The sequence below is a fragment of the Talpa europaea genome (genome assembly GCF_964194135.1).
Source record: "Talpa europaea genome assembly, chromosome: 6".
NCBI classification, from domain to species: Eukaryota; Metazoa; Chordata; class Mammalia; order Eulipotyphla; family Talpidae; genus Talpa; species Talpa europaea.
The window spans coordinates 14,815,380-14,840,863 of record NC_140072.1 but is presented as its reverse complement, the minus strand read 5'-3'; the positions used below and the strand labels follow the sequence as shown (position 1 = coordinate 14,840,863).

The 25,484-nt window shown below is 42.2% G+C and overlaps 2 protein-coding genes and 1 pseudogene across 5 annotated transcripts; 2 read left to right on the top strand and 1 right to left on the bottom strand.

The window, feature by feature from the left end:
* The first annotated feature begins 920 nt into the window (after positions 1-920).
* LOC311172552 (phosphatidylinositol N-acetylglucosaminyltransferase subunit P-like) lies at positions 921-2,300 on the top strand (annotated as a pseudogene). The gene is made up of 3 exons: positions 921-950; positions 1,485-1,692; positions 2,065-2,300. The product of its transcript is annotated as a phosphatidylinositol N-acetylglucosaminyltransferase subunit P-like (transcript).
* Positions 2,301-3,951: 1,651 nt separating this feature from the next.
* GPN1 (GPN-loop GTPase 1) lies at positions 3,952-19,066 on the bottom strand (the record flags this gene model as incomplete). Of its 3 annotated transcripts, none has more annotated exons than XM_084235734.1 (14): positions 3,952-4,037; positions 5,206-5,313; positions 7,424-7,514; positions 8,110-8,149; positions 9,689-9,771; positions 10,415-10,561; positions 11,179-11,224; positions 12,107-12,201; positions 12,420-12,498; positions 14,594-14,631; positions 15,608-15,674; positions 16,794-16,833; positions 18,173-18,266; positions 18,929-19,066. In XM_084235734.1, 14 exons carry the CDS (start codon positions 19,037-19,039, stop codon positions 3,952-3,954), a joined length of 1,125 nt encoding a protein of 374 aa, XP_084091860.1. The 3 variants fall into 3 exon arrangements, with proteins under 3 accessions (XP_084091860.1, XP_084091858.1, XP_084091859.1); XM_084235732.1 differs by having other exon boundaries at positions 16,770-16,833; positions 18,929-19,039; XM_084235733.1 differs by lacking the exons at positions 15,608-15,674; positions 16,794-16,833; positions 18,929-19,066 and having other exon boundaries at positions 18,173-18,199.
* A 1,215-nt stretch (positions 19,067-20,281) lies between these two features.
* On the top strand, positions 20,282-21,048 carry CCDC121 (coiled-coil domain containing 121; the record flags this gene model as incomplete). Its single annotated transcript, XM_084236024.1, has 2 exons — positions 20,282-20,925; positions 21,030-21,048. The coding sequence occupies 2 exons, from the start codon at positions 20,282-20,284 to the stop codon at positions 21,046-21,048; spliced, it is 663 nt and encodes a 220-aa protein (XP_084092150.1).
* Between the last annotated feature and the right edge of the window lie 4,436 nt (positions 21,049-25,484).

The window sequence follows — 25,484 nt, the reverse complement described above, 5'->3', positions numbered from 1 at the left end:
AGTGTGTGAAATATTGCTGAAGTTTGGTTGGGGGTGTAGGAAACAAGTATTGTGAAATTTGGAGCACTCCTTTAATAGAGACCAGAAATCAAGGCACAGCTTTAAGTAGTACATTATCAAGTGCCTTAAATGTCCCAGAGAATTGAGAATAAAGATGAATGCAAAAGCAGCAAAAGAAGATTACAAACTATCAGGTCACTTACAAATTTGCAATTTATACATCCTTTGCACCCTTCCTCTTCCAGGCTTTGTTTCATTTTCCCTTACTTTCTTAGGAAAGTAGACATTAGGCAGCTATTTCCCATAAAGCAGCCACGTGGTATTTCATTCCTCTTGTCAGCACTTACAGAGTACCTACTATGTGTGAGGTCCTGTACAAGGAATAAAAGATTAAAACTTTGTCCCTGACCTTATGGAACTATATAGTATAGGCAAGACCAGTTTAAGTTCCTTTTTAAAAAGTATTTAAAGGTTGGGTCTCCTTGGTGGCGTAAGGGGTTAAGACAACCTATGAAGCTATTCACAGCCACTGCAGCACGAGTTTGATCCCCTGCCAGGGAGCTAACCACATGGTGCAGCAGACCTCTCCTGTCTCACCTGTTGCTCCCCTCAGTGTATTTCAGTCAATCTGCCTGTTCTGTTCCCCACTCTGTCTCTGGTAAATCCTCTCATCCCCCACACCTCTGTCCTGTACCCCAGTTCTTGTATGCATAAATAAATAAATCTTTTTAAAAAAGTATTTAAAGGCATGAATGGGGAAAACTGTTTAAAATTTCACTTTGCGTATGGTTTCCTCTTTAAGAACAGGTTCAGATTCTTAAGACTAGTGGTTCCCACAAGGTATAGGATGTTGAATTAATACTTCATGGTAAAATAAAACATTTTTAGAACATTTACATTGGAGACTAGGCGGGGTGGTCATGGTTGAGCACTCAGATAAAGCAGGTCATGTAAGAGCAGGAGCCTGGAATCCTCACAGATGTTCCAGAGCATGGTACTCAAACTTATCATGCATCAGAACCCCCAGGAGGACTCACTAAGGCAGACTGATGGGCCCCACCCCCAGCTCCCGACTCAGGTCTTGCTTGTTTCCATTCTAGCAATCCCCAGGTGATGCTGATGCTTCTGATCCAGGGACTAAACTTTGAGACTTGCTGAACTGGAATGCAGATTAGGCAGGAATAAAACTCTTTTAGAGAAGTGAACTGTTTGAAAAATATGGAGGCAGGGCAGACCCTTACCATGGCTGCTATGAATGGAATATGCACCTGTCTCAAACCAAGATCCTTTAAGTAAATCACCAATGATACCGACTGTTACATTCAAAGAACAATGGGTGGGAGGGTGGGTCGCCAGGGTCTTCCTGGCAATTTCTCTCTCACACACAACCCCACCACTGGTCAGGACACTTGTGTGCAGGGACTTTGCACTTAGATGGTAGAGCTGGCCAGAAAACCCCGAGGTCAAGGGTCTCCCCCACCCAGCTTCAAATTGAAACCAGGAGCAAAGTGGTAGAAAATCCTCCATTACCATTGCCAGAAAGAGCGATTTATGGCTCTGTCCTCTTAAGCTCCAAATTTGGCTTCATTCTCTATTGTATGGGCTTTCATTCTTGAATCTTGGCTAAACTCCTTAGGCTTAAAGCTCTTGGGCTCAAAAATACTGGGCAGGGGCCTTGCCAGTTTACTCCCTGTAGGGTAAGGTGAAAGTATCAGGCTTTTCTGCCCTCCCGCCATTAGAAGACGGAACCCTGCAGTCCTGAATGCATGCCTGATGGCGGGCACCTGGAGTAGGGTGTGGGCATAGGTAGATGGGATTCACCTGGGCTAAGACTGGGCTTTTAAGGGCAGCGTCACGGGGACGCCATCAGAAGTATAGAAGAACGAACAGGAGAGCAAAACTGCGAGAGAAGGCCGGAGAGCCCAGATAGGATTGCTGAGGGCTGGGAGGCCTGCCAGCCTCCCGGCCCCCCAGCACCCTTGCCTGCTGTGTACCTGGTAAATCCTAATAAAAGCCTGCAAAAGTACTCTCCTTTACCCCGTCTGCTGGATCAGAAAACCTCAGTGGCCTTCCTGCCCTTACACTCCCCATTACTCTAGTAATCAGTTACGTACTTTTATTTGGAGTAAACATGAGTATCTCTACAGTCAACTCCATTCACACACTCAAAGATAACTATGCTAAAAATCAACAGCAGAAGAAATACCGAGAAGAAGCCATCCCAGCACAAAAAGATACTCCTATTAGTAATCCAAGTGTTTTTTCTTGCAGCCAAGGAACTTTCTCACACCAAAAACTGAGTTGTGTGTGGATTAACACCAAGCATTTGTTGTAAATTTCTGACATCAAAAACAATACAGGTGGGCCTCCCTGGTTGAGCGCTGGGTTGCGAAGCTGCCCGCGGCCTCTGCAGCCCCGGTTAGATCCCCGGCTGCTCCCCGGCCACCAGAGGAGGGTCCCGCATGGCGTGCAGACCTCTCCTGCCGCCCGCTGCTCCCCTCAGCAGTGTACTTCGGTCCTTCTGCCTGCTCTGCTCCCCGCTCTGGCTCTGGTGAATTCTCTCACCCTCCCGCGCTTCTGACTGTACCCAGTGCTTGTAGAAATAAATAAAATAAATAAATAAATAAAATAAATCTAAAAAAAAAAAAACCAAAAAAACAATACAGGGCCTCCCCAGTGGCGCAGCAGGTTGAGCGCAGCACTGTGAAGCTGTCCGCAGCCTCTGCAGCGCGGTTCAATTCCCGGCCAGCTAGGGAGAGTCCCACATGGCGCGGCAGACCTCTCCTGTCTCGCCCACTGCTCCCCTCAGCAGTGTATTTCAGCCTGCCTGTTCTGTTCCCCAATATGTCTCTGGTGAATTCTCTTACCCTCCTATGCCTCTGACCTATACCCCAGTTCTTGTATAAAAATAAATCTTAAAAAAAAAAAAACCAATACAAACAGGGTCTGGCTCTCTATCTCGTTACTAGGCACGTGGGTCTGGGAAATGTTAGTAAACATCACCTCCCTATTAAGACTTGTGACATTAAACCTCTCTGTTGAGGGGACTCCTTGGTGGCACATGGGTTAAGAAGCAACCTATGAAGCTGTCCGCAGCCTCTGCAGCACAAGTTCGATCCCCAGCCGGCCAGGGAGCAACCCACATGGTGCAGCTGACCTCTCCTGACTCGCCCGCTGCTCCCCTCAGCAGTGTATTTCAGTCAGTCTGCCTGTTTTGTTCCCCACTCTGTCTCTGGTGAATCCTCTCACCCCCGTGTCTCTGGCCTGTACCCCAGCTCTTGTATGTATAAATAAATAAATCTACTTAAAAAAATAAATTTAAAAAAAAAAACCTCTCTGTTGAATAGAAGCAACTCTATTTGCATTTATATAATTTCCTTATTTGGAATTATGACAAGCAAGCTTACAAGGTTAAAATTAAAAACTCTTTATCTAAGTCACCATGGAAAGCATTATCTTATTCATTTCGTATTCATAAATCAGGTTTTGTCCACCACTTCCTGGTGCCCTATAATGAGCTGCCCACTGTGAGGCACACTTACTATCAGCATTGATTGGATGCCAAGGACACTCCAGTGCCACTCTGGACAAGATGCTGGGGAAGTAGAGGCTGGAATTCCAGTCAAATATTAGAGATCTGAAGTTCAGTAATATCTCTCTGTTCCATCCATCAGCAGAAAAAGTGCTTGAGTTCAAATGATAAGACTTGACACTTCAGACCTCAAGGGATATCCACATCCAAGAACTGTCAGAATATCCTTCTTTGCATAAATTCAAGGAAAAAGCCAGGGAAACTGGTATCCACCTGTCAGTCCAAGGGTCTTCATCAGTCAGATTTTCCTAATAGGAGAGACTGCCATTCTGAAGAAAATTATCCTTATAGTAGCCCCCAATCAGAGGAAAGCACAGTTCTTCCACAGAGTTAACTCCAAAACTCTGGACTTCTAGAATCTATTTGTTACCTCTCTTCCAGTACTGTGCCATTGATTCTTGCATAAAATTCTGAAAAGCTGGCTCTTCATGACTTTCCTCTGTGACTGCAAGGAGAAAATATCAGATCTTTTTAAACTCTCCCAGTGGATTAGAGCTGCTGTCATCCAGCATCAGAAATAATACTTTAATTCTAAGTAACTAAATGTTCACTTCTCTTACCAAGGAAATATCTCCCAGAAGCAGGTTCTATTTATCACGTGGCCCAAAATGTACAATTTCTTTCATTACTAGGTGGGGAAAATAGCTCCCTCATAAACTAACTAAAAAACCCACTCATGGGTATTTTTAACAAAGAGAAATAAAAACATATACTCACACAAACACCTATCAATGTTTATAGCAATATTACTTACAATAGCTAAAATCTGGAAATAACCCAAATATCAATCACTTGGTGAGTAGCTAAATTGTGGTACATCCACATAATGGATTACTACTGAGCAATATAAAAGAAAATCCTATTGATACAACAACCTGGAGGGATCACCAAAAGAATTAACACTAAGTAAAAAAAAAGTCAAATGCAAAAAGCAATCTAGAAAGAACAAAATTTTGGAACTAGAAATCAGCGTTTGCCAGAAACTAGCTGTGTGGGGAAATGAATAAAAAGACAAGAAGGAACTTTTAGGATGATAGAAGTGTTCTGATGTTGATGATAATTACAAGACTATGTGCTAAAATTTATCAAACTATACATTTTACAAAAGTGGGTTTAGTGTTTGTAAATCAAACCTCAGTAAATCTGACCAAATGAGGCAATTTACATGTTAGCATCCAGCCTGATGGAGTAGAGAGGTTTTCTCTTGGTCAAACCTAAAAGGATCACTGCAAAAATAGATTCCATAAAATTATGCCAAAGTGGAATCCTTTTGATTTTGAGAGCCACTCTGTCCTCAGCTTGGTTGAGGTAGGCTGAGGCCTCCTTATATATTCTGAAAACAACAATGACAAACAAATTCCTGGGTTCCTCAAATTGAGTTAGGACCTGAAGATAAGAATACATAAGGAGGCTCGTTATCAGCTCAAATGAACCATTCTGCAGGAAGGTCAGGAACTCTCACGGAAGTCTTCTGTGCTGTGTCCTTAACCATCTCCCCCTCTCCTATCACTGGCTGCTTGCTTACGGTCTCTCAGCAGGAAGCAGCTCCTGCGCACACATGTGAGGATGAGCCACTCAGCTATTTTCAGGAGGCCACCTCAGCCACTTCTCACCTCGATGGTCAATATCATCAGTATCACTATCAGCTTCCTCATCCTCCTCATCCAAGGTTCCCCGAGTCAGGATCAAGTCAGAAGGGTCCAGCACAGGAGATAAGCTGTCTACAGAGAAAACACCTATCAATAACATGTCATGAACATACGCTTCCTCGTTAAGGTGATTTTGAATCAGTAAGTGATAATAGGTATAAATTGGCAGAATGAAAGTGGTTGTGATAAAGTGAAGATTCTTCTAAATTTACTACTTATACCACGAAACATTTCTACCACAGTTCAGTTCACAAAGTGTTTTCACAATCCTAATAATCCAAAAGGTTCTATTTTAAAACTGAGTAAAATAACTTTCAAGTAGCCTATCTTAGCAGTAACAGCATTCCTTGTTACCAGCTCAGGGCAGGGCAGGGGCTGTGGTGTTTCCTGTGAAAGTTAAAGACATCTAAGCAGATCCAGTGTGCTGGTGGGCCAAGGAGTGCCAAGGAAGCTTCCTGGTGGAAATTAAGTTTAGAGAGGGTCTGAAGCGACCAGAGGGTAAAAAAAATTACACAGGAGAGGAGTCAGAGTATTATTCAAAAAACCGGGGGGATGGGGGGGCGGTGAGGGGAGGAGGTAGAAGATTGAATATACTGATAGAGGTATAGTTCCTTACTCACAGAAAATGAGTAAGGGATGAGCTGCAATAATCAGGAGAAAATCTGATCAAGTAATTCATAGGCAGAGGATTCAGCCTACAGGGGTTGGTATCTATCAGGATCTCAGGATCTAAAACCATGGCAAGTATCCTAAAGACACGGGACAACTCTCTCTCCAGGAGCCCAAGCAGTTAAGAAAGCTGAGCCGGGGCCTCCCCGGTGGCGCAGTGGGTTGAACACAGCACTAGCTGTCCGCAGCCTCTACAGCATGGGTTTGATTCCTGGCCAGCCAGGGAGATTCCCACACGGCATGGCAGACCTCTCCTGTCACGCCCACTGCCCCCCTCAGCAGTGTATTTCGGTCCATTTGCCTGTTCTGCTCCCCATTCTGTCTCTGGTGAATCCTCTCACCCTCCCACGCTTCTGGCCCATACCCCCAGTTCTTGTATAAAAATAAATAAATCTTAAAAAAAAAAAAATAGAGCTGAGCTGGGCACAAGGATAGCCAGCAGAAGCAACATCAAGCTGTTTTAGCAAGCTAAGTAAGTTGATACTGAAGTTCATGTGCATAAGTAAATACATAAGAATACCTACAGAAACAGCAAAAAAGAAAACTATGAGGGGAACTCCCCCAAGCAGATATTAAAACATGTTATAAGGACTATACATAATCAAAACAGTATAGTACAAGCACAAAATGGTTCAGAAGAATAAAATGGGAGGTCCAGAAATAAACCCAAGTACATGGAACTTAAATATACAATAAAGGCAGCATCTCAAATCACTGGAACAAAGTAGACTTATTAATAACCAGTGTGGTACAACTGAGGTATCATCGACTTATACCTCAGACCATACCCAGAAATAAACTCTAAATGCATCAAGGACCCAAATGTGGAAAATGAAACCATACAAGTACTACAATAAAACATGAGTGAATTCCTCTTTAACATCAGTGCAGGTAGAGGGAGACCCTGGTGGCACAGGGGGTAAGTCTCAACTATGAAGCTATCAGCAGCCTCCGCAGCACGGGTCAATTCCCGGCCGGCCAGGGAGATACCCACATGGCGCAGCAGACATCTCCTGACTCACCCACTGCTCCCCTCAGCAGTGCTTTCATCTGTCTGCTTGTTCTGCTTCCACTCTGTCTCTGGTGAATTCTCTCACCCTTCCATGCCACTGGCCTGTACCCCTGTTCTATTTTTTTTTTTTTTTTTTTTTTTGGTGGGACCCTCGCCGGTGGCTGGGGATTGAACTGGAGCTGCAGAGGCTGCAGGCAGCCTCGCAACCCAGCACTCAACCGCTGCGCCACCAAGGGAGGCCCTGTACCCTTGTTCTTGTATAAATAAATAAATCTTTAAAAAAATATATATATATCAGAACCCAAAGAACCCAAAGTGGCATAGCTGCATATGGCTTTCAGGGGCTTTCCTTTCCAAACTATTTTATAAAGACATTGAAAGCAGCTCTATCTATCAATCATACCACATTTACTTTTTTTCTTTTGCATATAAGTATCTTCAGCTGACTGGAAGTAAGCATTCCCTCTTCTTAGTTCCTAACACAAAGAGACCCTCCAATACCTGCAGCCGTCCCTGGGTCCAAGGTTACAGAGCCCATGTCTTTCCGAAGGCGCTCCAGTTGTTCTTTCTGCTGCTGGCTCTGTGCACTGGCCTGTGTATAGAGAGGCAAATGGCATGGTGTTTGGAGCCACCTTTTAACTGGAGATGGTCAATTATACAAATACTCAAGGCTACTTAAACACTGAGGCTAATTAATGGACCCAGACTAGCTGTTCAGACTGGGGGGAAAAGGGGGCTCTGCATACTGAAGTAAAGCATCAGAAATGGCACACAAAAACATCTCAAAAGAACCCTCAGGTAGACCTGGCAGGAAGACAGTGATAAGGGGCCTGATGTGGCCGATGGAGGCAGGACACCTGGTCATTTTAGATACGAGCTGTGCAACACTTCTGTCCCTAAGTAAAATTCTACCACTAGCTTACACATGGACCTTAGAGGAGGGCAGGGGTGGGTGTAAGATGCCTGGCATATATTATAGGAAATATCAGATTTTTAAAAATTTGGATAGAGAAGAAAAATTGTAATAATTCTGCATCCAGACAGCATACATACAGATTTACAAATTTCAGTTACCAAGTATCAAAAAGACACTGTGTGAGTCAAAACAAAGACACCTGTAGGAGGATTACTACACAGTTTGAACTTGTCATTTTAGTGGCCCTAAAATACACAACCTCCTTTCTTACCAGTGATTTCTTCAGACGTTCATATTCCGGACGATACTCCCTGGGAAAAAAAACACTTTCTAAATTCCTTGGCTTAGTAATCTGCCCTGTCCCCCTCCTCTATCACTTCTCTTTTCCTAGAACTCTGACACTCAGGAAGGAACTTTTTTTTTTTTAAAGGGAGATAAATTCTTTTTTTATTTTAAAATTTATTTTTATTTATTTATACAAGCACTGGGTACAGTCAGAAGCGCGGGTGGGTGAGAGAATTCACCAGAGCTAGAGCGGGGAGCAGAGCAGGCAGACTGAAGTACACTGCTGAGGGGAGCAGCGGGCAGCAGGAGAGGTCTGCGCGCCATGTGGGACCCTCCTCCGGTGGCTGGGGAGCAGCCGGGGATTGAACCAGCGCTGCAGAGGCTGCGGGTAGCTTCGCAACCCAGCGCTCAACTGCTGCGCCACCGGGGAGGCCCACTCAGGAAGGATCTTACTTCACTGAACACCAGATGCAACAGGACTTAGCCACTAAGCTTCTATTTCCATGGAATGAAAAGCCGGGGTTGGCCATTCCTACCCTGAAGCTAGCAAAGAGACAAAAGACCAGCTGTCACCTGGAAAGATCAACTCTGGAGGCCATGACTGGTGAGTTCGTTCATCTGGATAAACATTTGGAGGTTTGTAAAGGCAGCAGGCCTGTGGGGCTTAGGAAGCCTCATATATACTCATATATAAATGTGGTTTATCTGGGCAACCATGAAAGGATATAGAGAAGGATCTACCCTGAGGCTTTGAGGGGACATACACACACACACACACATACCCTACCACCACCCCCACGTTTGTCTAATGAAACAAAATCAAAATGTGTCCAAAAACCAAAACGTGCTTGCTAGGATCTCACTAAGTGTGCGGTCAAAGGCACAAGCAGGTAAGCAGTCAATCACCAGCCAAAGGAGGTGTGCAGGCACTGGCTGCGTGCTGCAGTAGGCACACAGGGTCCCAGCAGTGACTACAACAGTTATAAGAACCCTCTATCATCTGCTTACTGTGTCAGCAAGTAGCTGAGTGCCTTTGAACTATTTTCTCAATCCTCACAATGACTTTAGCAATAATTGCTATTATCCCTGAGCTACGAATGATGAAAACCTGCTAAGGTCACTCACTCACTCAGTGGAGGAAAGAGAAATGCAACCCAAGCCTGTCTGACTTGTTTATGTTCTTAATCAGGGGTCAGTCACTGGTAAAGAGGCCAAATCAACACTGCAGCCTGGCATCATGCACATTCATTTATGAATCACCTGTGTGTTTTTGTATAACAATGACAGGACGGAGTAGCTGCAATGGAGACAGTATGGCCCACGAAGCCTAATATGCTAACTATGTGGCTTTTAACAAAAAGAGTCTGTCAGACTCCCGCTCTTGATCATCCAAGATTGTATACATCTATTTAAGTTAATGGAGACTTGTTACCCCCATGTGTAGTCAGAGCCAGTACATAAGTTTATGGCAAACACAGAGCACCACGAAAACCAAAATGCTTTGCCTCGCAACCCTGCTGCCGTATCAGACATACGGGTTACAAAGAACGTCATCAATAGCTCACCTTTCATATTCTTCGGCAGCACTGGTGACTTGCACAAAGAGCTCATCTAAGCCGGTTCCCAGAACAGCGGAGACACCCACCACCTGCCAAAAGCACCATTAATGCACTGAGAAAACAACAATATATTTTTAAATGGTATATGTTATTTTGTTCAAATATCATAAAATCTTCAACTCCCAATCTTTCTTTTTTTTAAAAAAGATTTATTTTTATTTAATTTTGCATACAAGAACTGGGGTGGAGGTCAGAGGTGTGGGAGGTAAGAGGATTCACCAGAGACAGAGTGGGGAGCAGAACAGGCAGACTGACTGAAATATACTGCTGAGGGGAGCAGCGGACAAGACAGGAGAGGTCTGCTTCACCATGTGAGTTAGCTCCCTGACCAGGGATCCAATTCATACCGCAGTAGCTGGCTATAGCTTGATAATGCTGAGACTTTAACCCCTACATCACAAGGGAGGCCCCAACTTCCAATCTTTCCTAAGGTACTTATCACATAAGTTTCAATTCTGTGTATATCTTTCTCTCCTGACTAGACCATAAATTCCCTGAGGGTAGGATCTCTATCTTATTTACCTTTTAAACCTCTAATTTTTAATAAGCAATGCTTTAAAGTTAGTTTTCAGAAGGTAATGAACTTCATTTCTAAGATGGGTTCAAAGTGAGCTCTCAGGGTGGAAAGGTTATCAGGAGAGGCTGTTAATGTGAGCAGGAGAGAAAATTTACCCTGAGTGAGCTATAAAATTCATCTAACACCAGGCTCATTGAACGAGTCAGGTTGCTGACGTACGTAGTCTCCTGATTCAAAGCATCTTGAAAAGCCTCAAAATCCTGCATCCATTCCACTGCAAAGCTGTGATCAATGATGTCGGTCTGCACCAGAGAGAAGTAAACACAGCAATCACAGAGAAGGTTAGACATTAAAAATGGCAAAAAAAATTTTTTAATTAAGTAGTAACAGCAAAGAGCAATCATTTATTTCTTTCCTCTGCTTCTTCCATTTTCTCTTCTACAGTAACAAGCCACAGCAAAACAAGACTGTTCTGTAAAAAATGGAAGACACATACTCTCCAGCCACTGCCAAGTGACCATGCTCACAGTGGATGCCTGCACATTCCAGGCCCCAGAGTCAAGCAGACCCGTGTGTCCTGGCCATCAACCAGCAACAGGGACATTTTATATGTTGTCTGTTGCCTGCCACTCCCATAGATTAGCAGGCCCTCTCCCTTTTACATGATCTTGATTTTGAGGGACAACATACACAATAAGTTTGAGGGGCTAGTCCATTTAGCCTCAAATAACTCTGGATGAGTTGGTGATATTCAATTGGATTGAATCCTTTTCCTAGAAGTGCTCATGCCTTTGCTTCAGTTAAGACTGAATCCGTTCTCCAGCATTTGAAATAATCCTTCTCACCTACCTAAACCTTCCAATAACATAGTATCCTGAAGAAAAATATGTACTGAATCACAACAGAAGGAACCACTTACTTTATTCATGACCACAATGAAAGGTAGCTTGGTTTTGTATAAGATGCTGAAAATCAAATATTAAGACATTATTAGTAAAATCACTTAGGCTCTTGTTTGCATGATTTCAGTCTTTTGGAAGTAAGGAGAAGGGATGGGTTTAGACTCTAAACATAGGTATCCATTCTACAACGGCACTCACGTTATATTCTCCCACAAGAGGAAAGCCACCAACATCAAGCAAACACAAGCATTCTTGCTCTTTTTCTCAGGGTAATAGTGTTTTGATCCTGGTATATGTGTGTTGTTCATTTTTTACCAAATAATATTTTAAACAATTAATATGAAAATGAAATGCTGCTGTCAGTCATCAGATTCCTGCATCTAATATGAGGGGCTATCCATAGTCATTAGAAGTGAGGTATGCTGCTAATGGCTTTTGTTTACCCCATATCAAATCTTCTCAACTTTAAAATGGTCTTCCTTGCTCCCAGATCTAATGCACCAATACACCCTAGTGAGGCAGGTGCTTCCTCTTCTAACGGCAACACACCTGGGGCAAACCTGCACATTTTTAAATTACGGGTCAATCTTTATAGCGTCTCCCTGTGTTATAATTATACCTTACCTATCATAACCAAGCACTTAGACCAGGGCCACGTATTCTATTTAGACTTGCATTTCATTCAAATGGGAACAATTACAAAAGGTTCATATTCTTACACCACCTGTTTCTGTACCAGCAGGCAAGGAAGATAAGAAGTTGCTGACACAGAATGCCAGCAGCATGCGCGCCTCTTTCCTCTTCTGATCCCTCCCCGACACACAGACACTAAACCAAATGGCAAGTGCGAAAGAGCACAACTCCAGTGGAAAGTTCTCAGGACTCAAAAACAAAGAAGAAGAGAAGGCCTCATACCTTGATGTAATTCTACCAATAACCAATTACCTGCAGGCATAGAGCATATTGGACATGAAGGTCACTGGGTTGGTACTTCTCGATGTGTCCATTACATAAATCACAACTGTTGGGAATGAAGATGCCTAAAACCACAAAATAATCTAAGCTTTACTTAGAGGGCTCATGGCCTGTCCCCCAAACTCTTTTTCAAATTCCACAGCAAGGGGGAACCACTTTAGTCAGGTGTGCACAGCTGCCAGACTCCCTCCCACATAAGGTCCCAGGCAATATAAAGATGTTTTTTCCATTCATGTTTTCCAGCTCTCTAGCTACCCTCTATAACAAGCCCTAGAATGCTCACCAGGGCCTCAGTGATGATTGTCCCAGAAGCTGACCAGGTGAATACTTCAATCTGTCCAGGTGTGTCAATCAAGACATATCTATGTCAAGAGAGACCATGAAAGAAGTATTAGGCATGTGCAATGCTGAAAGTCATCCCATCTGGTTCTCTGATAATCTCTTCACAATGCCAAGTCTTAACTTCCTCCTATCATCCTTAAAATGCATAACATATCCCCCAGGCTTTGTACATTAGCCAATATTCAAACTAATAAGTAAGGGAGCAGCCTTTCATCAATTGCCGCAAATAACCCTGGAAGAAACTGATACAGTCTTAGCAACACACTGCACTAAAAATCAGAGATAAACAAAGTCAGAATGGGAAACCATCCAATTGCTAAGGGAGAATGTCAGAGGGCAGGGAGGGGGGTGATAACTAAAGAACAGAAGGTTTCCTCTTGAGGTGAAGAAATGTCCTAAAATTGATTGTGGTGATGGTTGCACAATTTGTGATTATACTGAAAGCCACTCAATTGTACACTTTAAATGGTTGGAGTGTATGGTATATGAATTATATCTTAATAAGGCTGTTTCGAAAGTGAGTGAAGAATTTGAATAGATATTTCTCCAAATATATATACCAAGAGACAATAAGTACATGTCCAACAATAAGGTTGACATCATTAATCATTGAGGAAACACAAATCAAAACCACAATTACATACCAATTCATACCCATTAAGATGGTTATAATCAAAAACAAGGACAAGAGCAAGGACTGAGGCTATGAAGAAACTGGACCCCTCAGACATAGCCAGTAGGAATGTAAAATGGGATAGTTCCCAGGAGTGGGAGGAAGGGGGAGTAAACAGTGACTGTCAAGGCATAGGGGGCTTCCTGTCAGGATGCTGAATATGTTCTGAAATTAGATAGTTGTGATCAATGCACAACTTGTGAATATTCTAAAAACCACTAAAATGTATACTTTAAAAGCATGCACTTTACGATATGTGAATTTATGTGGGGGAGAAAGCCTGGCCTATTCACTCTGCTGCCATCTTGCTGGACTCCTCCATGATGTGCCACTTTAAATCTCAATAAATAAACTTTCATTTCTAAAAACTACGTCTAGCATGATCCCATTTTTATAAAAACACCTTCTCCATCCTTCTATCTTTGTGTACATGCCTCAAACATGTGGAATGAGTCACTGACATGACAGCTATTTCTAGTTAGAATCAAGGTGATAGTTTCATCTTTCAAATATTATGCATGGCTTGAGAGCTTCATAATGAGCACATAAACTTTTTCACAAAAATAATAAATCAGGGCCTCCTCTGGTGGCGCAGCAGTTAAGCACTGGGCTGTGAGGCTGCCCGCGGCCTCTGCAGCACCGGTTCGTTCCCTGGCCACTGGTGAGGGTCCCACAAAAAAAAAAAATCATTATTCTCTTAAAAAAGCAAACAAAAAATTTCTCTAATGTTTTCTAATGTTTTTTCTAATTTTTTAAATGTTTTTCTAGTTAATTGTGGATAATAAGAACATATTATGAACAAATATATTTTATATATTTTTTAATTAAATAATAAATTTTATTTTTATATTCCCCCATACAACTGCACATGCCCCATTCTGACCCTAATCCCTCCCCTCCTGGCCCCCACCCCCCAAAAAGTATCTCTGGTTCATAGTTTTTGTTGATTTTGATTTTCACTTTCTTATAGTTATTCTTTTTCCTGATCCCTTATTTAAGTTTTCTAGATTCCTGCTATGAGTGAGATATATTTTATATTTTTATACTTTTAAAATTAAAAATAATTATTCTTCTGAATCCTGTAAATTACATTCATTTAAATAAGAATTATAAAGGCAATTCAGAAACTTTAATGTCAACAAGCATGGGGTTCCAAGAGAAGGCAGGTAGACAAGTGAATTTGAACAAAGTCTCAAATTATTTCCAAAGAAGTCATGAACGTGTACCAAAGTGAATGAAGGTGGGATACTATAAAATTTAACTCCACACTGTATAGCAATGTAATCATTAAAATCTTAATGATTTTGTTGCTCACTTTTTTTTTATTGCTAATGGTTTCAACTCATTCTACATCCTTTCAGAGGTAGATAGCATCCCAAAGTCCTTCAAATGCCTAGAAATACTAAAGATTATCAGACGGGCAGTAAACTGAAATCACTTACTTGGATGTGTTCTGGGCCTTCTCAATAAATTTCATCACCTAACAGAAAAAGATGTCAATTACAATGAATGCAATTGTAATTTCAACACAAAATCCCAGGGTCCTCTCCGTGGGGACCGCCTCACAGGCTCAATCTTAGGACACCAACTAATAAACCCACTGAGCCCAAGAAACACAGCTACATCAGCAGCACTGCAATACTTTGAGCAAGGTGCAAGGGCCTGAGAAACTGAAGACTAGATCTGTCAATGTCAGATCATTTCTCTGGTAAATGACTCCAATAAAATGTGACTAGCCTGTCTCATAGAGTGATCTCAAGGTAAAAAAAATGAATGATTACAAAACACTTTTATGGTGTAGAGGATGACAGAGAAAACCTAAATGATGGCAGCTATTTGTTATAAGGAAAAGGCCCCATTATCTTACCATTTCACGCCTGCTAGCCCTTCTCAACTTATCCTCCACCCCATACTCAGGTTAACACTGCAAGCCAGGGCCTCCCCAGTGGCGCAGCGGTTGAGCACTAAGCTGCGAAGCTGCCTGTAGCCTCTGCAGCGCCGGTTCAATCCCCAGCCAGCTGGTGAGGGTCCCACATGGCACGCAGACCTCTCCTGCCACGCCCGCTGCTCCTCTCAGCAGTGTCCTCCGTCTGTCTGCCTACCCTGCTCCCCGCTCTGACTTTGGTGAATTCTCTCACCCTCCCACGCTTCTGACTGTACACAGTGCTTGTATAAATAAATAAATAAATCTTAAAAAAAAAAAAAAACACTGCAAGCCAATAACAGATCAAAAAAAGAATCCAGGTCTCCTGGATTTTTGTTTTATTGGCTGTCACAAGTATTAAATGTAAAGTGTCTCACAATGTTGATCATCCCCTCTCAGCCTACTCTCTACCAAAATGTTTACTTATTTTTTATATTTATATTCAGGTTTACTGCTCTTTTTTCCAAATGTGATCAAGTTAACGCATTTAAGAGTCATAGGTTTACACAACCATGATTATATAAACACATACCTGATCAAATCTGGTAGCAAACAGATTGAGTGAGGTCACTATACCACCATTAGGTCCAAGTCCATATCTAGACACTAAGTTGAGGGTTTAAATTGCTTACAAATCAAATTAGATAATGAAGTCCACACCCAGGATATTACCCACACAAATAGCATTAAATATTAGTGTTCCAGAAATAGAAATTGGCGAGCTAATCCCTGATTAGAATGTACCACCACTCATAGGTAAGCATTATGACCCAGGACTTTCCAGTTCATTTATCTTTTTAGGGATGGTCAGGCAAAATGAAGAAACTATAAAGTGATCAAACTATAACAGTCAGATCCATCAGGAAGTGGCAGCCTGCTGGCATTAAACATTAAGATCACCTATATAATACTTCTTGTTCAGACCATCACTAATTAATTAACCTGCTGATTATAATTAGTCTTACCTAAAGGCAAAGTTCACATTTCACAAAGCAATGTATTAAAAGTTGATCCAACTAACCCTACTCATTTCTGAGTTTCCCAATGTGAAGTGGTGGTGACCAATGGATGTATCCTCTAGAGCAATACTACCTTGGGCACCCTGCCATGCCATCAGCTAGTCTCTCACTCCATGTGATCTGGTTACTAAAGCTTGCAGTCTGGGGAGATGGTAGAAAACACACAAATTGAAATAATAATATTTCTTATTACCTACAATACCTCTCCACACACTCATCTTCTATTTTACTAATAAAATTACTTTTTATTTTTTTTTATTTTATTTTTATTTATTTATTTTTTTTAATAGAGGCATGCTTTATTTATTTGTTTTTGTTTATACATGCACTGGGTACAGTCAGAAGCGCGGGAGGGTGAGAGAATTCACTAGAGCCAGAGCGGAGAGCAGAGCAGGCAGAAGGACCGAAGTACACTGCTGAGGGGAGCAGCGGGCGGCAGGAGAGGTCTGCGCGCCATGTGGGACCCTCCTCCGGTGGCCGGGGAGCAGCCGGGGATCGAACCGGCGCCGCAGAGGCCGTGCGCAGTTTCGCAACCCAGCGCTCAACCGCTGCGCCACCAGGAAGGCCCCTAAAATTACTTTTTAAAAAATGCTTTTGTTTGTGTGTCACAAGGAAATGGAAAAACACACATCAGAGACACAAAATAGACAAAATAACTAGCTAGGATAAGTCCACTGAAGTAGATGTGGAAAAGGATACTGTTTCATGACTTCTTTATACTTCACAGTGTCCCGAATATCTGGAGGGAAGAAAGAATTAATTGGAATTTAACACATAAGAAACAATATACTTGATTCCCCCTACCTCTTACAATATCCAAAGTTAATAAGTCTCTCAAGTAATCTCTGCTTCCTCAGAGGAAAAAAAATACCTTATCACTGACTATTTGCATAGAAAAAGGGACCAAACTCAGAAAGTTTTATTTCTTACTAATTGCCTGGTAACAAGGATAATGCAGACATGATTTTTTAAAAAGGAATTAATCTTTTCAATAATGTCTAACTGAACCTATCTACCTGTCTATAGACCTATCCCATCACATATCAGAATTCCATTCTTTAAGAAGATGAACAATTTTCCTTCCTGTCCCCCCAAAGTCTTCTAAAATGATCTCTGCTTCTTAACACAAGATATTCTATTAGTATGTTTGGGGTACAAGCAGCTTAATAGAATTAAGAGGCAAGGAGAGAGAGGATTAGCACACAGTGAAAGCCTGGAAATTAGGAAGCCTAGATCCTATCAAGAATCTGGCCTCCCTGGTGGCCCACGGGATTAAGAAGCAACCTATGAAGCTATCTGCAGTCACTGCATCAAGAGTTCGATCCCCAGCTGGCGAGTGAGCACCCACATGGTGCAGTGGACCTCTCCTGACTTGCCTGCTGCTCCCCTCAGCAGTGTACTTCAGTCAATCCACCTATTCTGTTCCCCACTCTGTCTCCGGTGAATCCTCTCACCCCCCACACCTCTGGCTAGTACCCCAGTTCTTGTATGCATAAATAAATAAATCTTAAAAAAAAAAAAAAGAATCCTGATGCTGGATCACATCCATTCTAATCTATTTTATAGTCTCAGACTCCTCTTAAAGTCTAATAACTGGGCACCTCTCCCTACAACAAGCCACACATGCCTATATACACAGTTTTCCATGTAACCTTGGAATTGGAAGCAAGGTTGCTACAGATCAGTAAGTGAACAAGGACACAAGATCTCTTATCACTAAGCAAACTTTGAGAAAAGAAATGAAGTAAAAAAACAGTTTATGTATCAGAGCTGTTTATGGCCTAAGAGTGAAAGGATTGACTTTCTGTCTCTTAATTTTCCCAAATAACAACATTCTTAGGCCATAAACAGGTTAGGGTCAAAAAAGAGAAGAGATAAAGGTGAATGTTAAAAATTTTAGGAAAGGGCAAAGAGTAAGCAAAGAGATAATGTAAATAAGGGAGAAGCCTATTCAGGGGTCTAAGCAAATAAAAGTAAATGGTTTAGAAAAAATGAAAACAAAAGGCATTTAAAACTATCAGGTTGGAGCCTTTCCATTCTCTGAGGCTCTTCACACAATTCTAGGAGAGTTTACTCACCAATGTTGGCAGGAAAGGGAACTTCATGCACAGCTGGGTCCAGGTTGATCACATAAGGTGGAATGCTTTGACTATGCAGATGTCCCGTAAGCCTCTGCAGAGATATTGGGAAAGGGAAAGAGTGAGACAAAGGCATGAAAAGTGGACAAGAGAGAACTTCCATTTCTTTATCGACATACCTGAATACTTCGGCACTTATATTTCCCTCTACCTGAAATACGCTCAACCGAAATGCTACTTTCTTAATCATCCATTTAACAGAGCCTCCCATATTCTCGATCATTTATTTTCTAATCTTGTTTGTGGGGATTTCTATCATTCCCACAGAAATATTAGCTTCATTTAAGCGAGATCGCTCGCAGATTCGCAGTACCCTCAGTGCTTCAAACACAGGCGCGCAGGAAATCATGTCTTAGCAGTCTTCACCGAAAGCCTGTGTAAGCCAGTACTGAGTGCATGGCCAGTTACTCGAAGCCTCTGCCTTCGAGGAGTGGGCAACTTTATCGGTCAGACCATTCCAGTACAAAGTGAGAAACTGACTAAGTACGCACTGAGGATGCGCGGCAAAGAGCTTTCATTCCCCCAGGCTAGGGTCCGAGAGTGCTTCGCGCAGGAAGGAACCCGAGTTGCTGGCAAGTCCGCCCAAACCACGCGCCGGTCCCCTCAGCTCCCCAGTGAGCCCTTCCCCGCTTTCTCCCTGACCTCCACCCGCACGGGCAACTCTCGCCCCTACCATGCCGGCGTCTTGTACGTCACCTGAACAAAGGTAGTTTTCCCAGATCCCGCCATTCCCAACACCAATAGACACACTGGGGGCCGAGGACCCCCAGAAGCCTGGGGCTCGGGAGAAGCTGCGGGCGCCGCCATCTTGCTCCAAGCTCCGCCCACTCTACCATAGAGACTCCGGGAGGCTAGAGCGCCCTCCCGGCTCTCCGCGTTGCCAAGACGCTCGAACCAGCCGCCGGGACAGACGCGCGTAGGGGCGGGGCGGGCCCCGGAGCATCTTTTCTCTGGACCCGGCTTCGGGGCTGGCTCTAATGACTGTGGCGGGAAAGTGGGCACGCTGGGAGGACGTCGGGAAGGGGCAGAAGAGCGAGCCGCTGACCATTGTAGGCTTGAGGCTGGGAGTGGCGAAGCTATGGTCCCCAGGAGGGCGAGCCGAGCGGGCACCCCGAGGGCAGGACTTCCACAGCACGAGAATGAGTAAAGTGCGTTCCTCCCCCCACCGGGAAAAAGCAGGGTGCCGACCCACTGCAGAACTGGCTGCCAAGGCCTCTGCGGCAGCCCAGGAGGGGCCGCTCGGAGCTGGACCGGCGGGGACCCGGCCGTGGTGCGACTCCCCGGACTGCTGGGCATCGCCGACACCCGTCGAGCGAAGAAGCGAGAAAGTGCGAAAACTTACCGCCCCGAGACACCCTATCCTCAAGTTGTCGACCCCAGACAGTACAGCTCACTCCTTGGCACCCGCCCTCAGTAAACTACGCCTCGACCTTGGGGAGGAAGACTCGGAATCCACGTGCAAGTAGGTACCGAAGGGGCACGTCCCTCCACGGAGGCCTCTTTGGAAACGGGAAAGGTGGTGAAAAAGCCGAGACAATTCCCGCTCCTAAACGCCTGGTTTGTTCCTGGGGCCACTTGTGCTAGGTTTACCCAAGATTTAGGCTTCACACCCAGGCTCTCACACTTGCCACGGTGTGAATTGTGACCAAGTCACTGAAGTTCTCTTTAAAATTGAGATAATACCTCCCAAGGTTATAGTGAATGAGTGTATGTTAATTTTTGCGAACTACACTCCCACAAAATTACCCATGTATCCCCCGGTGCCTTGCAGTGTCAGAAACTAGTAGGTGCTCAGAAATATCGCTTTGTATGAATTAAAATACAACGGTGAACTTACTATTTCCCAATTTTTCATTTCTCACGTGTTCTTCATTCAGGTTTAATGAGGACTTGGGTAGTTCCCTTACACCGTATCTTAGTTTAATAAATGATGTTTTCAAGACAGAGACGCTAACAAAGGCAGAGATGAAACTTAAAAATACGACGATAGCAGAACTTACGAAGCTGGACAAGCAAATAAAACAATCTCAAGTCCAGCAAGAACCGCTAATGGAGGAAAGCAGGCAGCTACACACTGAAAAGTTAAATGTCCAGGCTGAAAATAAATTCTTTCTGGAATACCTGACTAACAAAACTGAGGACTATAGAAGGCAAGCTGAGATGCTGTGGAAGAGCTATGTACAAATAGTTGGGGATGCTGAAGAAAAAAGACAAGAATCAGTCTCCAAATATGCAAAACAAACAGCAATGCTTGAAAGGGAGCTCCTGCAGAGTGAAGGGATTCAACTCAATTTGAAGCTGAAGTTGCAGACAATGAGAGACCTTTTGATATTAAAGGAGAAACAGGACAGAGAAATAGAGACATTGCAGGAGAAGAAAAAGAAAACCCATGCTGAAACACGTGAAAAAATACAGGAAAGTCTGGTCCCATTCTTCCAGGAAAAAGCAATACTGGAGAAACAACTGAGTGAGCCAGACATGAGGCAGTTTGGGAAAAGAAAAAGAAAACCTAACAGTTTCCGAGCAATACAGTCGGCAGCAAAGCAGCACAGTTTTGAGTTCCATTGTGGCATCATCAGAGAGAATCTGCAGTTACAGAAAGAATTACTGCAGCTAATGGAGCAAAGCCAGAAGTTGGAGGTTACTCAAAACAAGTTAAACACTAAGAAGCAACAGCTGCTGCAGGAACAGTGGTATGTGGAGTGTGTAAAAAGGGGAAGGCAGCGACTACAAAGATTGCATAATTGGTGCCCAAAAGGACAGGGTACTCCAAAATCCACAGTGACCCCTCCCCTAGGTACCAAGTCAAGTATTAATCCAAAGTAATTCCTAAAACAGTAAGAACTGGAGCAGGTAATCTTAGGTGCCACATAAAATTGGTTAGGTTGGTTTTGGGAATCTCAGACTGCTGTGGTAAAATAACCATCAGTATAGAATTTGCTACTTCCCCCCAGCAGTACTGCTAGGTATTTCTGTGATGGCGTCCCTGAATTAGATATTCCAGGTGCCCTCCTACTACTATTTGCCAAACACCTATACATAAAACTAGCTCAAGAAAATCACCTTGAGGAAGAGAAAGGAAAACAGTTATGTGATTTCATCTAGCTAAGTTAGATTTCTTTACAGAAAAAGCAACTTTAAGGGCAACATTTCAAATTCCTTTAGGGAATGCTTTTTCCTCTATAGCCAAACTATCAGTTTGTCCTCACTGCTTTTGGCCAATTCAGCAAAGTGGTTTTAAATGCCTTTTAAATTTTAAGCTGGATGACCAGGTAATTCCTTTTACAGTTTTTCACAAGTGAAATAGTACTCTCTAAAAACAGCAAGTTCAGTGAGTAGTGGACAAAAAGGTCTTTCATCTGATATTCAGCCCATACAAGTTTAACTGAGTAAATTGAGAAGGGAGGGGGAAATAATGTAGATGTATAGTAGGTGAACTCTTACTTTTGAAAATGTTTTCTGTGAAGAAACATCTCCAGCATTAATTAAAAAAAAAAAAAAAAAAGCTCAATGCCTCTGCTTATTTCAAGAAAAATAAAGGTTTTAAAATATTTGGACAACTCTTTAAAGAGTTGGTACTTTCATTACAGGTCATTTATTACATTTTCTTATTTTGTGTGTACTTAATGAAATGCCTTTTGCAGTTAATACTTGCCATATATTTATGGCACTGAGAATATCATTTTAAATTAGTATAGACTTGCAGGGTAGTTGTTTTTTTTTTTTTTTTTGCACTCATGACATACTGATGGTTAAAGCCTACTACAGGACTATAACCTTAAATTTTAACATTGGTCCTCTATGGGAAAATATCAACTTTGTTTTACAAAAATTGTCAGTAATGAAATGCAAAAAAATTCTACTAAATTTTCAGTTTTATTCATGTTTAAATTGTATTCCTTTAAAATTGAATTTAAAAAAGGACTCTCCCTCTGTGTCTTTAACTTCTAACTTTAACAATTTTTGTTAGTTATGAAAAAAGTTTTTTGATATTAAAGTGATTTTAGATTATAATTGATTTATTGGTTTAGTATTTTCTACTTTTCTCGTATTACGAATTCTGTGTCTTATACTAAATGTATAGAATAAAAATGCAGTTTTAATGTAGAAAGTAGAAATTTAGATAGCATGCAGGTAACTTAATCTGCTATTTTCATTCCTATTTTCAGAACTTGAAAAACATCATATCCAAGAAAATTTGAAGCCCTAGTCGCTGTAAAAAAAAAAAACTAGGAAAATAGTTCTTTAGGTTGATAAGGAGTCAAACAGAAGGGATCTACAATCTTTCTTACTATTCTGCTGTTAATTCCTCTCCTGCTACTGCTGTCCTGATTATCTCTATCAGGAGTGATTAACTTTCAACTCATCTCAGTATATTTTTAATTCCTATTATCCCACGTAATGGATCTAAAGTACTGCTCGAGGATGTGTCTTCAGTGAGGCTGTGGGAGTTGAACACCTTAGAGGGTGAATAATCTGATGCACATACTTTGAAATCCTTACATGCAAGTGAGCAGTAGGTTGGCCAACTAGTATCTCAATCTACCTTTTTGTTTGCTTTGCTATGAACATTAAACTGGTGATGTTATAGAAAGTGTGTTTAGATGAAAAAGACCTCTGAGACTGAAATCTGAATCATAAAAAGAAGCCTACAGTGCAAAACCTGGCAAAGACCTTTTCGGGCAGAGAGAACAGTGAATCAAAAGGCCATTTGAAATGGGGATGAGCTTAGTAGCTTCAAGGAACAGGAAAATTAATGTGGCTAAAGAGTAGCTGGAGAATATGGATGGGACAGAGGAAGAAGCTGAAAAGGTTAGCACAGGAGCACAGTGAGTGTTCCTTGGAGGACAAGGTAAAGGGAGCAACTTCTATCTTTACTTTTATTTATCTATCTATTGTTCTAAGTGCAATAGAGTGGAAAACCATTAGGCTTTTAGAAGGTGAATGAGGTCTGGCTTACAATTTTAAAACTCATTACAACTGTTACGTGGAGTGTGTCCAAGCCAGTAAAAAGCAGAAAAAAACCTATTAGGAAGCTATTGCAGTATAGGCCAGTGATGATGGTTAGCCTGGGATGCTGGTTCAGTAGAAGAAATGAACAGAAGAGGGCCTCCCTGGTGGCACAGCGGTTGAGCGCTGGATTGCAAAGCTGCCCGCAGCCTCTGCAGCACTGGTTCGATCCCTGGCTGCTCCCGGTCCCACATGGCGCGCAGACCTCTTCTGCCGCCTGCTGCTCCCCTCAGCAGTGTGCTTCAGTCCTTCTGCCTGCTCTGCTCCCCGCTCTGGCTCTGGTGAATTCTCTCACCCTCCCGCACTTCTGACTGTACCCAGTGCTTGTATAAATAAATAAATAAATCTTAAAAAAAAAAAAAGACACAGGGGAAAAGAGACTATAAACTGGGGGGGGGGGGGATCAAAAGTTAAAATGAAGCAGAAATAAAATTTCTAAAGTGTTTCCTTTTAAGAAGGAGGTGAGTAAAATATATTTGTGTGAAATAATTTTTAAGAAGTACTCCAGATACACAGTATATATAGCAAACTCGTTATCCACAAATTCCCTCATAGTCCCTATGGATCCCAGGAGCACTATCCTAAATTCGGTGTTTGTCATTTCTGTGTATTAATACGATTTTTATATAAACTGACAATATAGAGCATTGTTTTTGTTTTTAAACTTTGAATAGTACACTTGATATAGTCTATAACTTGCTTTCCCCATAGTTTTAGAGAGATATTCATGATTCAAGCCCAAGTAAATTTTATAGCTGTATAGTATTCCATTATATATCACAATATATTCATTCTCCTATTGATAGACAATAAGGCTTAGGGTATGCTAACAAAGAGACCTAAGAATGTATATCTCAATAGACGTTTACTTCTTATGCACATAAGAGCCTCAGACAGATGTTCCTGGTTGGCAAGTAGTCCTTCATGGGATGATTCAGAGTCAAGTATCTACCATCTTATACTCCACCACCCCCTCCAGTCTCATCATCATCTGCATCTAGCTTGAGGGAGGGACAAGAAAACATACTCACACTCTTAAAAGTCCTTGCCTGGAAGTAACACACATCACTTCCGCTCACATTGCACTGCAGAGAAGTTAGCTAGCTACCATTTCACTATAGGGGGAGGGTGGATATAGTAGTCTTTGTATTTCTATGATAATCCTGTCATTGCAAGGTGAGAGCAAATTTTATGGACTGCTAGTAGTCTCTACTACTAGTGTATCTACTATAAACGGTACCAAAAATAATCATTCTTATTTACGTCTCCTGGTGTATCTGGGTAAAAAGTTTCTCTGCCTATACCTAGGAGTGCAAATATTGAGCCTTAGGGCATATCTTTAACGTCTACTAGATACTGCCAAAACCTTTTCAAAGTGATAGTACCAATTTACAATCCAAAATGTGCATTAGAATTGACATTGCTCTGTGACCTAGGTTTTCCTGATGTGGTCAAACTTAAATTCTGTTGTTCTATTGATTTCTTTTTAACTTGACTTTTTAATAACTTCAAAATCCAATAGGATTATACTTGATTATACTTGATCCAATAGGATCAAGTCCCGTTGATCCCTGGCCTTAGGAAGGAAAAAGAGTAGGCATGCCTGCAAGAACCCTGGATTGAGACTGGGCAAGTTTCCTGAACTAATTCACTTTAGTCTCAAATTATCCATTTTAACCAACATATTTTTAGGTGCTAAAGATCCACTGAGACAATTGTACTTACTTCAAATTGGTACTTACTTCAAACTCCTTTCGACCTCTAGCTATGTTTCAACCCCGCCCTTCCCCACCAAGACACTGTGTCCGCAAGGAGTCAAACAGCAGGCTGGAGTCAATGAACAACTGAAAACATCATTCTAAATGAGAGCCATTTATTTCTTGTCATTGCCAAACATTCCCAAGTCTTACTCACCAGAAATTAACAGTTTCTTCATCTCTCCTCCCTGACAATCCTCATCTACTGAAAGGGCTTTAGGGTGAAACTGCCAATGAAATATAGAAAGGATATACCACATCCTCATTTCAAAAATACCTATTCTGGCAGTATTCAAATCAGGTGTTAATGTTCCCTTGTTTGAAAGTGGTCTTCACAAAAGCCCACATTTTAAAGCTATATGGAAGAGTGCAGAGAAGAGAGTTCAGGAGTAGTAACAGTCACTCAGAATTTGAAAGGTAGTACTTGTCCATATCTGGGGCTACGGGCCCTTGCTTTTCATGTGGTATCATATACCACAAAAATT